The sequence below is a fragment of the Pleurodeles waltl genome, chromosome 9, assembly GCF_031143425.1.
Source record: "Pleurodeles waltl isolate 20211129_DDA chromosome 9, aPleWal1.hap1.20221129, whole genome shotgun sequence".
Classification (NCBI taxonomy): domain Eukaryota; kingdom Metazoa; phylum Chordata; class Amphibia; order Caudata; family Salamandridae; genus Pleurodeles; species Pleurodeles waltl.
Window position 1 is genome coordinate 735,052,461 of NC_090448.1, and position 14,092 is coordinate 735,066,552.

A 14,092-nucleotide genomic window follows, 5' to 3' on the forward strand; every position below is an offset into this window, starting at 1 on the left:
TGGTTATTTGCACATCTCTGAAATCCGGGGTGAACATACTAGCATGTGAATTACAGGGCATTTCTCAAATAGATGTCTTTTTTACACACTCTCCTATATTTGGAAGGAACAAATGTAGAGAAAGACAAGGGGCAATAGCACTTGTTTTGCTAATCTATGTTCCCCCAAGTCTCCCGATAAAAATGATACCTCACTTGTGTGGGTAGGCCTACCGCCCGCGACAGGAAACGCCCCAAAGAGCAACATGGAAACATCCACATTTTTGAAAGAAAACAGAGGTGTTTTTTGCGAAGTGCCTACCTGTAGATTTTGGCCTCTAGCTCAGCCGGCACTTAGGGAAACCTACTAAACCTGTGCATTTCTGAAAACTAGAGACCTAGGGGAATCCAAGATGGGGTGACTTGCGGGGCTCGGACCAGGTTCTGTTACCCAGAATCCTTTGCAAACCTAAAAATTTGGCTAAAAAAACACATGTTCCTCACATTTCTGTGACAGAAAGTTCTGGAATCTGAGAGGAGCCACAAATTTCCTTCCACCCAGCGTTCCCCCAAGTCTCCCGATAAAAATGATACCTCACTTGTGTGGGTAGGCCTACCGCCCGCGACAGGAAACGCCCAAAAGCGCAACGTGGACACATCCACATTTTTGAAAGAAAACAGAGGTGTTTTTTGCGAAGTGCCTACCTGTAGATTTTGGCCTCTAGCTCAGCCGGCACCTAGGGAAACCTAACAAACCTGTGCATTTCTGAAAACTAGAGACCTAGGGGAATCCAAGGAGGGGTGACTTGTGGGGCTCGGACCAGGTTCTGTTACCCAGAATCCTTTGCAAACCTAAAAATTTGGCTAAAAAAACACGTTCCTCACATTTCTGTGGCAGAAAGTTCTGGAATCTGAGAGGAGCCACAAATTTCCTTCCACCCAGCGTTCCCCCAAGTCTCCCGATAAAAATGATACCTCACTTGTGTGGGTAGGCCTACCGCCCGCGACAGGAAACGCCCAAAAGCGCAACGTGGACACATCCACATTTTTGAAAGAAAACAGAGGTGTTTTTTGCGAAGTGCCTACCTGTAGATTTTGGCCTCTAGCTCAGCCGGCACCTAGGGAAACCTAACAAACCTGTGCATTTCTGAAAACTAGAGACCTAGGGGAATCCAAGGAGGGGTGACTTGCGGGGCTCGGACCAGGTTCTGTTACCCAGAATCCTTTGCAAACCTCAAAATTTGGCTAAAAAAACACATGTTCCTCACATTTCTGTGGCAGAAAGTTCTGGAATCTGAGAGGAGCCACAAATTTCCTTCCACCCAGCGTTCCCCCAAGTCTCCCGATAAAAATGATACCTCACTTGTGTGGGTAGGCCTAGCACCCGCAACAGGAAACGCCCCAAAGCGCAACGTGGACACATCCAAATTTTTTAAAGAAAACAGAGGTGTTTTTTGCGAAGTGCCTACCTGTAGATTTTGGCCTCTAGCTCCGCCGGCACCTCCGAAACCTACCAACCCTGTGCATTTTTTAAAACTAAAGACCTTGGGGAATCCAAGATGGGGTGACTTGTGGGGCTCGGACCAGGTTCTGTTACCCAGAATCCTTTGCAAACCTCAAAATTTGGCTAAAAAAACACCCTTTCCTCTCATTTCGGTGACAGAAAGTTCTGGAATCTGAGAGGAGCTACAAATTTCCTTCCACCCAGCATTCCCCCAAGTCTCCCGATAAAAATGATACCTCACTTGTGTGGGTGGGCCAGGTGCCTGCAACAGAATAAGGCCCAAAACTTGAAGGGATAGCACAGCGAGTTTATAAGGGCATATTCTTTTATACATCTTTAGACGGACTCTGCTTTGGGGACCCACATAAGTGAGGTGTCATTTTACTTGGGAGACTGAGGGGAAAACTGGGGAGTAGGAATTTTGTGCTGGAGCGGTGATCCTACTAAGAAAAGTTAGGAAAATATGCTTTTTTATGTAAATTTTGAGGTTTACAGAGGAGTCCGGGTAAGAAAATGTTGGGGGAGCCACGCAAGCCACACCTCCCTGGACTCCTTGGGGTGTCTAGTTTTAAAACGTTTCTGGGTTTTGTAGGTTTCCCTAGATGAAGGCCGCACCCAGGACCAAAAACATAGGTGGGCCCTCCCCCCCAAACACAGGTATTTTTGTAATATATCATTTTGATGTGTGCACATACGTCCGTGATGTGCCAAACACTAAAGTTGTGAAAAGAAACACACTTAGGTTATGTGAAGAAGACCCCTCACCCACCAACCAAGTTGGTGGCATGCTTCATCATCAGGGTCCCACCCAAGGCACCTAGCGTGTCACAGGTGTGCTGCAACGCCTGATTACAGCAGAGCAGGTTTTGTCATTTTTTAGCACACATACTGGTTGGATTTGGCACGAGGGTGAGTGATGGTTCAGTGGATCAAATTTTATTAACAAGAGATTTCACAAAAATGAAATGCACTGCTAATAACTGAAAGGCAAAAAAGTGAACCAATGACTCACAGCTCGTGAGCTGTAAAGCCGCGACAAGGCACCAACCGCTTTACAGTCCATTCACACACCTTTCATACATGACACGCACAAGACCATTCACACCGCCAGCCACGGGCCCAGCACATTACAACACTCACATCGACAGACCGCGCCACTCAAGGGCCCATCACTTACATACGCCCACATGCCTGATACAAGAATCACACCAGCTGATGGGAGTGTGGACTGCCGTTTGGCTGGCACCGCCAGCCAAGCGCCACCCCACGCACACCGCCAGCCAAGCGCCACCCCACGCACACCGCCAGCCAAGCGCCACCCCAAGCACACCGCCAACCAAGCGCCACCCCACGCACACCGCCAGCCAAGCGCCACCCCACTCACACCGCCAGCCAAGCGCCACCCCACGCACACCGCCAGCCAAGCGCCACCCCAAGCACACCGCCAGCCAAGCGCCACCCCAAGCACACCGCCAGCCAAGCGCCACCCCAAGCACACCGCCAGCCAAGCGCCACCCCAAGCACACCTCCAGCCAAGCGCCACCCCAAGCACACAGCCAGTCAAGCGCCACCCCAAGCACACCGCAATCACTTTTTTTATTTATAAACAACAAAGAAACCACTAATTATAAAATAAGCACAAAACTACAAACACAAAAGCTCTAACTAAATACACGACAGATGCCAACCGTGAAACATCTGAAAATATAAAACAGACAGCTTACGCTCACAGTATTTCCCAAAAGATTTTCCTTGTGTGGTAACTTCTAAAACAGCTGGGCACACACAGCCCAGGCTTTGAAGGGCATTCGGGGCAGTACATCCGGCTCTCCCTCAGGATTGATCTCCGGGCACATACTCTACATTTCTTTGTGGGCATGTCTTTTTTGGGAGTGGGAGGAATGTGATCTGGAAAGTGACGATCTTTCAATCTAGCCACATCCTCCACCACTTCTACTCTAGGAACTCTTGCCGGTTCCACCACAATAAGGCTTTCTATCACCGGCTCCTGAAATTTAACAAATGTCATCCTTGACTCAGGTGAACAATCCTTGTATACAATAAAGGCATTAAAAGTTGCCAAATGAAATAAATGTAGGGCCAACTTTTTATACCACACATAAGACTTACGAAGAGCAGTGTAAGGTTCCAACCTCTGATCTACTCTATCAACACCACCCATGTGCCTATTGTAGTCCAAAATGCAGGCAGGTTTGCGCACTTCCGCAACCTGACCCCAAACAGCCACAGGGGAAGTACTCTCATCATGGATGGTCGATAGCATGTACACATCCCTCCTGTCTGAAAATTTCAGAGCTAGCAGCTCATTATTCCGCAAGGCACTGCCCCCTCTCAAGTTTTTTTACAGACAAGCTCCCTTGGATAGCCTTTCCGGTTAGAACGGATTGTGCCACAAGCAACAGTGTCCACCCTAAACAACTCCTTGAACAACTGCACTCCAGTGTAGAAATTATCTACGTACAAATGGTGACCTTTGTTAAACAGCCGTCTAGCAAGTTCCCACACAATTTTTTTGCTAACTCCAAAAGTGGCCGGACAACCAGGAGGGTCAATACTGGAATCCCTACCAGTGTAGACCCGGAAATTATACACATATCCTGTACTGCTTTCTGACAGCAGATACAATTTAATCCCATACAGTGCCCTCTTACTAGGAATGTACTGCTTAAAAACTAAACGTCCCTTGAAAAGGACCAAAGACTCGTCCACACTTATCTCTTTGCCTGGAACATAGACCTCTGAAAACCGATCCACAAAATGATCAAGGACAGGCCTAATCTTAAAAAGGCGGTCACAATCAGGGTGATCTCGTGGCAAGGCTAAAGCATTGTCTACAAAATGCAGCATACGAAGAAGAAGCAAATACCGATTATGTGTCATAGTTGCAGGAAATATAGCAGTTGCCATCAAGGGACTAGTAGACCAATAAGAAGCCAGTGACGGCTTCCTGATCAACCCCATCAAAAAAGACAAACCTAAAAACCTTTTCATCTCTTCCAGATATGTGGGAACCCAATGAGTAGCTCTAGACTGAGGCTTAAGTCTGGCAGCGTTGTCCCACAAATATTGCTCTGCATACACATTTGTCTGCTCCACAATCTCTTCCAAAAATACATCGTCCATAAACAAGTGAAAGAAATGGACATGCAAAAAGTTTTCCGTATTAACTCTACACCCTGGGAGACCAGTAAATGCAGGTAACTGTGGCTGCTCCATGTTTGGGGCAATCCAGGTGTCAGGTCTTCTAATGGGAAACCCTTCAGCCCCAGGCTGCTGCACTCTTGGCACATCAATGTCCTCCTCTAACACAGGCCCTTCATCTGCACTGAGAGTAGCTTCCTCATCAGAAGAATACTCTCGGACAGAAAACTCACTTCCAGAATCTCCTGCTTCCTCCCCTGCCTCAGATGCAGAGTCAGTGTCGTAATCATGGTCTGAAGATGACTCAAAGAGCATGCGAACAACCTGCTGAGCGGTCACTTTGCGGCTAGCCATGATCCTAACAACAAATGGATTGCCAACAACAACTAGCACTAAAATAAGTAATAAACAAAGTGTAGCTTTATCACAAAGAGTTATGTACTACAAAAAACTATACCACTCACTTGCCTGAAACAGCTACTCACCAAGCAACTACTCTGCACAGACACAGCAATCACCAATGATATCCCACTAAAAAGAAAAAAGCAAATTAGACATATGACAACACAAACATCACTGTGCTCAAATCTAAGGACAATGTCAAACACACAATACTGCATTTAGTACACCACCTACAAACATGTCATTCATGCATGTCAACAATACTCCTTTGGAGTAAATTGCTTTCACTTACCTAAAACATGCAACTATGCAAACCGCAGGACAACTACTGCCAAAACCGCAAAGATCCACAGCAAAGGAAGCAAAAGCGTTGAACTAGAAGAAAAAGAAGAAATAAATTGTTATAATCACAAATACAAATACTTTGCCAGTTGACAAACACCCCACCACCAAGACACCACCAAGAACTTAGAAGTTGTCCCTGGTACCTAAGTGGATCCTGCCCCCCTCGGGGGTAGATGGGCGTAAATAAATTGGCCAATCTGCCCCCAAGGGGGGCAGAAATGGGCAACACCTCTGTGCCCCCTTTAGGGGGCGACCCTTCCCAAAGGGGGCACCCCCAGCACAAAACAAAACAAAAAAATCCCTGCCGTATTGGTGGTTTCTGCCCTCCTTGGGGGCAGATGGGCCTACAAAAATAGGGGCAGAGATGGCCAATACGAACTTTCCCCACCTTAGGGGGGCGACCGTTGCCCAAGGGGTGCCCCCAAACACACACACACCACACAATCCCTGGCGTCTAGTGTGCTTCCACCCCCCCGGGGGCTAGATTGTCCAAAAAATGGCTGGTCTGCCACCGTGGGGGCCGAAACAGAAAAAAAAAAATAGCTCCCCAGGTGTCTAGTGGATTTCGCCCCCCCACCCCCCCCCCCCAAGGGGTCGCCCCCCAAAAAATCTTTACAATAAAAATAAATCCCTGGTGTCTAGTGGATTTCGCCCCCCCGGGGGCAGATCGGCTGAAAAAAAGGAGATCTGCCCCCAGGGGGGTGCGAAACACTAAAGCGTAACACTGTATAATCTCTGGTGAGATATGCAAAGGATACATTTACAAGAATATAATAAAATAAATAGAAGGATAACATGTTTAAGAAATTAACTATTGGCCACTTAACATGTGCTACACATTGAATAAAGGTAAAATGAGGATCTACCTACAACACATCTTTACACATTGATAAAGCAGTACTGTTTTCCACGCTCTGTGCTGCCATACCATCATGTGTTTAAACATAACAAAACATGATATGGGTCACTTTTCCTATCTATACTTTCTGGGAAAGAAAACGAGATTTCTTAATGACTCATTGCTAGCCTGGACCCTTCACAACATCAGCCTGCAATAGGTGCAGTTCTTTCTGAGGCAGTTTATTAGAAAATCGTACATCAACAACATCTCATGATTTTAAGACTACAAATTAAGGGGTAAATATTATTTTTTTACAGCACATCCTCAGAAAATTCCACTAGAGATCTAATTACCTGAGAGTACCATTAAAATTCCTATACGCAATGCCTTTTTTATACTGCTTCCATCTAAACAGAAGGGAAGGTGCACTCTTTTCTTTTAAAATATTTTAGTTTCAAGGTTTTGCACACAATTTTGCTGAAGGTGTTAACCTTGGGACACTCTGACCTTCCACACGGGCGTTGGGTTGGGACAAAGCATTAGGTATGAAAACATAGTACTAATATTAGGTTATTCGGACTTCTGGTACTACAGAGCAGGGATGAGAGTACCTTCCAGACAGAGCAAAGCTCAAAACTGTTTGGGGGTTCCATTCCTACATGATGCAATTGCTAAAGGTTATGATATTCATAACAAAGGCAATCACAGGTTCAAGTATACACCATAATGCCCATTATTATGCCTCATCCCAACAAAATTATGGTAATGAAAGATTAATCGTATTACCCACACTGTTTAAAGACCAACTTTGCTATATCACATAATGTAGCGAAACCCCTTTAAGCTAAACACTTTCTTCTGCGAAGGCTTACTCCACAACAGTTTCATACACCAAGGCAACAGAATCATGGGCTATTGAAATACAAGGTTGATATTCCATGGTGAAGCAAAAATGCAACGTCTCCTGGGTCACATTACAACAGAAGTAACACTAAAATGGACCTCCACCTGACTTCAAAAGACGTGTGTGCGTGTGTGTGTGTGTGTGGACGATCAAGGTTGTGTAAAGCAGTCCTCGACTCTGCTACATCTGATGCTCGAGTACTTGTTAGGGACCACATTGCAACCTCCAAATAAGGCCCAAATGGAGGGACACTTCATACAAAATGACTGAAAATCAATCCATTTCTAATTTGTCAAAGGAGGCAAGACAAACTTCAAGAAGACCTTTATAAAAACACCACCTTATGATTATTCAAGGGAGAGTGGCTGTGAAGGCATGTTGACCACCTCAACACCATTTAAAAAATAAAAAAAAAGACAAAGAAAAAAGCACCAGACTCCCATAACCGGTGATCGACTGACTTCAGTTGTGTCAAGTAAAGACACAGCAAAATGCACGGTTTTCCTGACACCCACACACAAGACAATAAACATGAAACTTTAAGTCATGTAGGTACACAATACAATTTTTACTCTTATTTACAAAAACATTCCCACAAAAGGGAATAAAACATACAAGCAAAGGTCTAATATGGAAGACTTATTTGTCAAACTTTACTCCCTCCTCCCCAAGGTGTAAATACTGCTACGTAGTCTATGCACAGCATGTGAATCGAGAAGAGATTTCATGCTGCAAAAGAAACAAGTCAGTTACCGGTAACAATGGTTTTGCAGCTTGAAGCTCTTCTAGATTCACATGCGACCCTCCCACCTCCCCAGTGAAGAAGGACACAGTTAACAACAAAAAAGGGGATCATAAAAAATATAGTTACAAACAAATCCCAAAACACTACAGGAAATAAATACATATGTACTTTGCACTGCTTCAGTTCTTCAGGGGCCAAATGTACCACACTCCATATAATAGAAGGCACTTTTATGTTATCATAATAATGTTTACATTCTACTATCAAACAGCAGAATGATAATGCCACTGTATTGCTCTTCTATTGCAAAAATACACAGGAATGAGCAAAATAAATAGTGAATAAATGTATGTGTATATACATGTATGTGTGTGTATTTATATAATTTAGCATTCTGTTGTGCAACAGGTAAGGTGTACTAATACAGAAGATCAAATTCACTCTACTGTAACAAAGGCAAAATAGTCCATATACAGTCACTCATACCGTACTGCTAAACTAAAATACTCTGTTCTTAGAGCAGTAAAAGGATGTGGCAGGGCACTTGCCGCCGAACAGGTCCAAAAGCAGTAGGGGGTTTGTGGACACATGATCACACATACACTATGGCAAAGATAAGATGTAATAAAAAAGTTGCAAGCTCGATATCTACCTTCTAAATCAACAATCACTCATGTTGGGAAGCTGTTAGAACTGGAATATCAGGACTTCATGACAACATTTTACCATTAACTTCAAATATAATATGCCAAATCACCTCAGAGTCCAAGAACACTGCTTCAGCATTTTACACTCCCTCAGTCGGAAGATATTTAAAATAAAAACAAAAAACACATCTTGCCGTACAGACCTACTTACAGGTAAAGTAAGAATACAATACAGCTATAATTGTGTCATACACAATCTCATGCATTCAAAAATAATCGGAAGGCTTGGTCACACAATGAAGGGTTTAGTAGCCTACTCGTGAGGGATCTGGTTTCACAACACACTCCCATCCTCAAGAGAAAATAAAGGTTAAAGTAAGTAGGACTTTCCGGCTCCACCCAATGGATTGTGGAATATGCACAGCATGTGGATCTAGAAGAGCTTCAGGCTGCAAAACTATTGTTACAGGTTCGTAACTTGTTTCTAGTCACCCATTGATTCTTAAAGCCGTAGCAGGTTATAGCCACCTGAGAGTATTTACTATTAAAAAGGCTGCCTCCGTTAACCAGTTATGTTACTTCAACCTATCCGCACTGGCAATGAAGAAAAGCTGATAGGTGGTTGTTAGAACTAAGAAGGTAATGCTTATTTTGCCCCAATCCACCCTGATCAGCAAACTAGTTTTGTACCATTAATACATGAAAGTTAATTTCCATTTGTAGTTGGATGTTGATACAATTATATGTTGGATTTAAACGTGCATTTTAGCTCACTTGTAAAATTTCCATTTCACACAAAGTGGAGGTAAAATGTTCTTTTTCCGTCAACACAATTAATCACATACCTGCTGGGGCATTCTAAATGGGCTTGTTGGAATTGTTATTCCATGGGTATCAGAAGTCTTCAGCAAATATCATTTGAAATACTTGGGTTTCTGCACCGTGATATCCTATAGACTTTCTAGTTTAATATTTCTTAGTGGTAATCTGACTCGAGACTGACCGGTGCCATTTTAGATTTTGTTTTTTGTTTCAGAGACCTTTCCACAGACTGCAAAGCATCTCCTCTCTGTGAGGAAAGTGGATCAGAGGAGGAAGGTGAGGATGACAGTGACTTATTTGTGAACACAAACCGAGCCAACTATGAATATTCAGAAAGTGAAGATTCAGAAGAGGAAAGTGAAGAAGAAAAAGAAAATTAATTAATGTGGTGCATGGCGTCGAGAGCTTTTCAGAAAAACACATTTGACCAAAAGCTGCTGAGCGTCCACGCCTAGAGGAAGCATATGGGTATGCATCCATGCTGCTTTCTACTGGAATGCTACGACAATGGCAGATGTTAAAGGCAGCAAGACCTGATGTTTGCCAGAGATCCTGCAGGGAGTAACAAGCAGCAAAAAGAAGCAGCTGAGCTGCGAAAGGACTACACACAAGATACATTGAAATGGTGAGAAAAATCTGTAGCAGTTGATAAGGGAAGGTAGGGTGGGTGTTTCTATGTAAGGTAGAATGGTCATTCATGTTCTTGGATACGTTTAACATGAAAAGGAAAAAAGTAGCCAGAAAACACCAAACTTACCTTTAAATCAAAGACGGAACGCTCTGAAATGCCAAGTATTTGGAATCTCAGCACATGTGTGTGAGCCACACAATTTTACCTGCTCCTTAGCCTTTTTTGAGACCAATCAATACTCCGTTTTCGTTCTTCGTACCCAAGGCTCGGGTTGAGAAGTGTTTTGTATGTTGTAGCTTATTTGCTAAAGCTCACATTTCTTAGCTTTCATAAAGCAGTCTTGATATTACATGTGCAGTGGTTCAGAGCAAACTCTTTTTTACAAATTTGTCTGTGAGGAAAAACTGCATTCTGAAATAAACATAATGTTATAACCAAAGTTGCTTTACATGGTGTATTTTTTCATGTGAATTGTTTATAGATATGCTTCCCCAATCTAGTTCCATCTACCTGTTGTAGCAGCAAATTCTTGACAAGCTGGGATTACGCTTAGACCCAAATTTATATTCTGCGCCGAATCTGTGTCATTTTTTTTTAACGCAGATTCGGCGCAAACCTTACTCCATATTTATACTTTGGCGCTAGACCCGTGTAGAGCCAAAGTTTAGGAGTTAGTCATTTTTGCTTGCGGGGAAACTACCTTGCGTCAATGAGATACAAGGTAAGCATTCCCGTGCAAAAAATGACAATATGACCCTATGTTTTGGTTTCACTCATGACCGAGTTGACAAAAATCTCTGAAATGCACTTCTTAGTTTAAGGAAGACATTTATTATTACTTCACCACGAGGTTCCTGAGAGAGGAGATTAGTAGGTTGGAGGCACACATTTAAAAATAGTCACAGCAATGAAAGGAAAATATGTCAAAGTGATTCTCAACTGCAGTGTACACAGCAAATATATGTGATTATATTATAGCAAACCTGCCAAACAAAGAATAAAGTCAAAATTCATCACCGTAGGGCCTATCACTGCTCTTCATCTTTCTCATGGCAGCAAGTTGATGACCCCTGTTCAACTGCGAGAAAAAGTTATTCCACCCTCACAGGAGGTCAGGCAGTTGATGTCCACTTCTGACTGCAGTCTCGGAAAATTCTCATCTCTGCTGCCCAGGGACACCTTGTATAGAATATTCAAAACATGCTGGCTACTGTAGGTCAGAGTTGGAAGACGTCAAAAGTTGGCCAAGTTTTCAAGGCTCTCTCTCCCAAGGCCAAGTTATTCCCTGCACTAAAGAAAAACACAAAATATGCGCTCCTTATCATGCTATCGTGTTCGGTAAGAGAAAATACGAAAAACACAGGATTAGTTTACCATGTGGAAAAACACAGCTCATCTGCAATGTCTCAACTGCAATGTCTAATGCCACGATGAAGCCAATAGGCAGCTAACTGAATACAAAATGTAATGTGCTACTGGTGAACATTGAACAACTAATATGCACAGTGGTGAAACACAAGGTTAGTGGTCAAACATACTTATTTTCACTACACCTTAGCGCCATATTTATCCCCTCCCCCGTGCTAAAATCAAGCACAGGGGGAAGAGGGCCTTAAATAATGGTGCTAAGCTTGCTTAGCGCCATTTTTTAATGCCTGGGTCAGGGCAGGCATTAGGGGACCTGTGGGCCTATTTTCATGGTCAGAGACCATGGAATGGGCCCACAGGTGCCCTTCCTCAGCCCCAGGGACACCCCCACCCACACCAGAAGGACGCCAGAGGATGGGGGGACCCCATCCCAAGTAAGTAAAGTAGGTACAGGTGAGTATTTAAAAACATTTTTTAAAGTGCCCTTGGGGGCTAACTCGGGCCCCCCTACATGGCACTGGGCACAATGGCCATGCCCAGGGGACATATGTCCCCTGGGCATGGCCATTGGGGTGGTGGGCATGATTCCTGTCTTCACTAAGGCAGGAGTCATGCCCATGGGGATTGTGCGTCAAAGGATGACGCTAGTCTGGCATTTTTATGCCTCTAACCAGACTAGCGTCATCCTTTGACACACAACCTCCTGTTCCCCCTACGCCTCCCCCACCCCGGTAGCTTCCTTTTTCATGACGCTAGCTGGGCCTTACCACCGGCTGCCGTCATTCCATAAATATGATGCCCGGCCAGCGTCTTGGTATGGCGCTAGCCGGCGGTATACTTTTTCACGCAAAACTGCGCTAACACAGTTTTGCGTGAAAAAGTATAAATCTGGGCCTTAATATGAAAGTGAGTGGGATTGTGGTTTCACATCTGAGCAAGATGGTGGCTCTTTTCACCTGCCAAACATAACTATTACATTCTACTTGAGGAGATATCGCAGTGCAATTGACCATATTCGGATATGTGAAGAGTGAAGTACTTGTTGGCAATCTGGACACTATGAATCTTTGTGTTTTTTGTTTAGGTTACCATGATGCGCTAACTTAGCTGCCCTCCGTAACAGCTAAGCATTTGAGCTGTGTACCCCCATGCTAAGCCTTTGCCCCTTCTCGAGGTGCTGTGTTCTTCAGCAGCGGTCTTCTTCAAGCAGTAGCAAGAGTTCCTTTCTGCCACAGAATGGGAGCCAGACCACAGTGGAAGGCTAGCGTAGAGCGGTACACAGAGATGAAGTACACCATCATGGATTAAGATAGGTTTGCTGATGAAACATGGATTGCCAGAGCTCTTACATGGATCATCACAACAGAGGTAATGGCGGCAGCAGCTATGTACAGGAGGAAATCATTCAAAGGTCAGGAAAGAGGTAAATGCGTGGCTTACAGAAAAAGCAACTCTATAGGGGACTGGCATGTAAGGTATTGAAAATACAGGAGGGCATCAGCGTAACAAAGGACTTGGAGTAACAGTGAGGGAAGGAGGTAGGTGGCAGCAGGTTGCAGGGCTAGAGGTGCTAGGTAAATGGAGTTTGAAAGTCAACAAGACATTTTCTGTCAACTTTCACTCTAATGAAACATATTCCAGTCAGTGGTCAATATGTCAATTGATGCCAAGAAACAAACTTAAAAATTGGAAAATGTGGACGTTTTATTCAGTCCCAGTGGAAGACTACATGTAAAATAAGGTCCTGGGCCGAACTTTCCAACCTTAGCTGTCCCCTCTATACAGATGGCAGTGAGTATGCTACTGAACATAGAAATAAACCTTGGGCAACGACTCAAAATTGGGCAAACTGAACGTAGCTGTGGCCTACTTGGAATCCAAAATAGACACGCTGGAAGGCTCTAGTGTAGTGTGTTAGAGAGTGTGAAAGACATGAAAGACATGAGTGCTTGGTAGAAAAACTAATCCCCTTGCTGCTCTGCCCTGCATCACAGGGAAAGAGCATCCATTATGGTGCATTCATGTCCTTCCCCCCTGCGCTGGTGCCCTTTTGGAATACTAGCGCCAACGCAGGCACCATGATGCAAGAATGCCTATGTTGCATGCCAGATTGTTTTTGTGCAGAAAGGGACACCTTCCTGCACAAAAACAATCATGATAGTAGGCTTTCTCCTCTGTTTGTGTGCTGCAGAATGCAGCACACACACACAGGAAAAACTGAGGAGAAATCAACATATTCTCTTCTTTACGCCTCTCCTGGGGAGTCGTATCTTTTTGGCGCACTCCATGGTTTACAAGTTCTTGTAAATATGAGAATGCGTAAAAATCCATGGATGCTTTTTGTGGGAACACCCATGCAACATCCATGGAAACGCCTTCATGGTGCAGAGTAATGTAACGCAGCGATTTGGTCTGTCTTACATTACTCAAGATTTATGAAACCACGCAGGGCTACACAAGGTGGCTTTGTGTGGCTTCATAAATCTCACTTAAGGTTTGCGTCACTCTTGCACCATGTTGTGTGGTGCAAGCGTGACGCAAACCAGCCCATAAATATGGCTCTAGGTTTTTGGGTTGAACAGTTCAACAATTACAACAAGCTTGCCATTTGAGGTCTGACTCTCCTTGAATGTACAAGACCTGCAGACCTTTGAGTCTGTATCCACGTGCCTTCAGTTGCAAATACACAAAACTAAGGACAACTATTAGTAGCCCATCGGTCGGTGTTACTGATTGCCATCTA

The 14,092-nt window shown here is 44.1% G+C and overlaps 1 protein-coding gene across 2 annotated transcripts in view; it reads left to right on the forward strand.

Moving 5' to 3' along the window:
• Positions 1-10,420, forward strand: part of EIF1AD (eukaryotic translation initiation factor 1A domain containing) — a 262,470-nt gene extending 252,050 nt beyond the window's left edge. For both annotated transcript variants that reach the window (XM_069207845.1, XM_069207844.1), the window contains one exon: positions 9,565-10,420. In XM_069207845.1, the coding sequence (XP_069063946.1) occupies positions 9,565-9,730 (166 nt within the window). In that variant the 3' untranslated portion in view covers positions 9,731-10,420. The remainder of the gene's footprint in view (positions 1-9,564) is intronic.
• Positions 10,421-14,092: the final 3,672 nt, after the last annotated feature.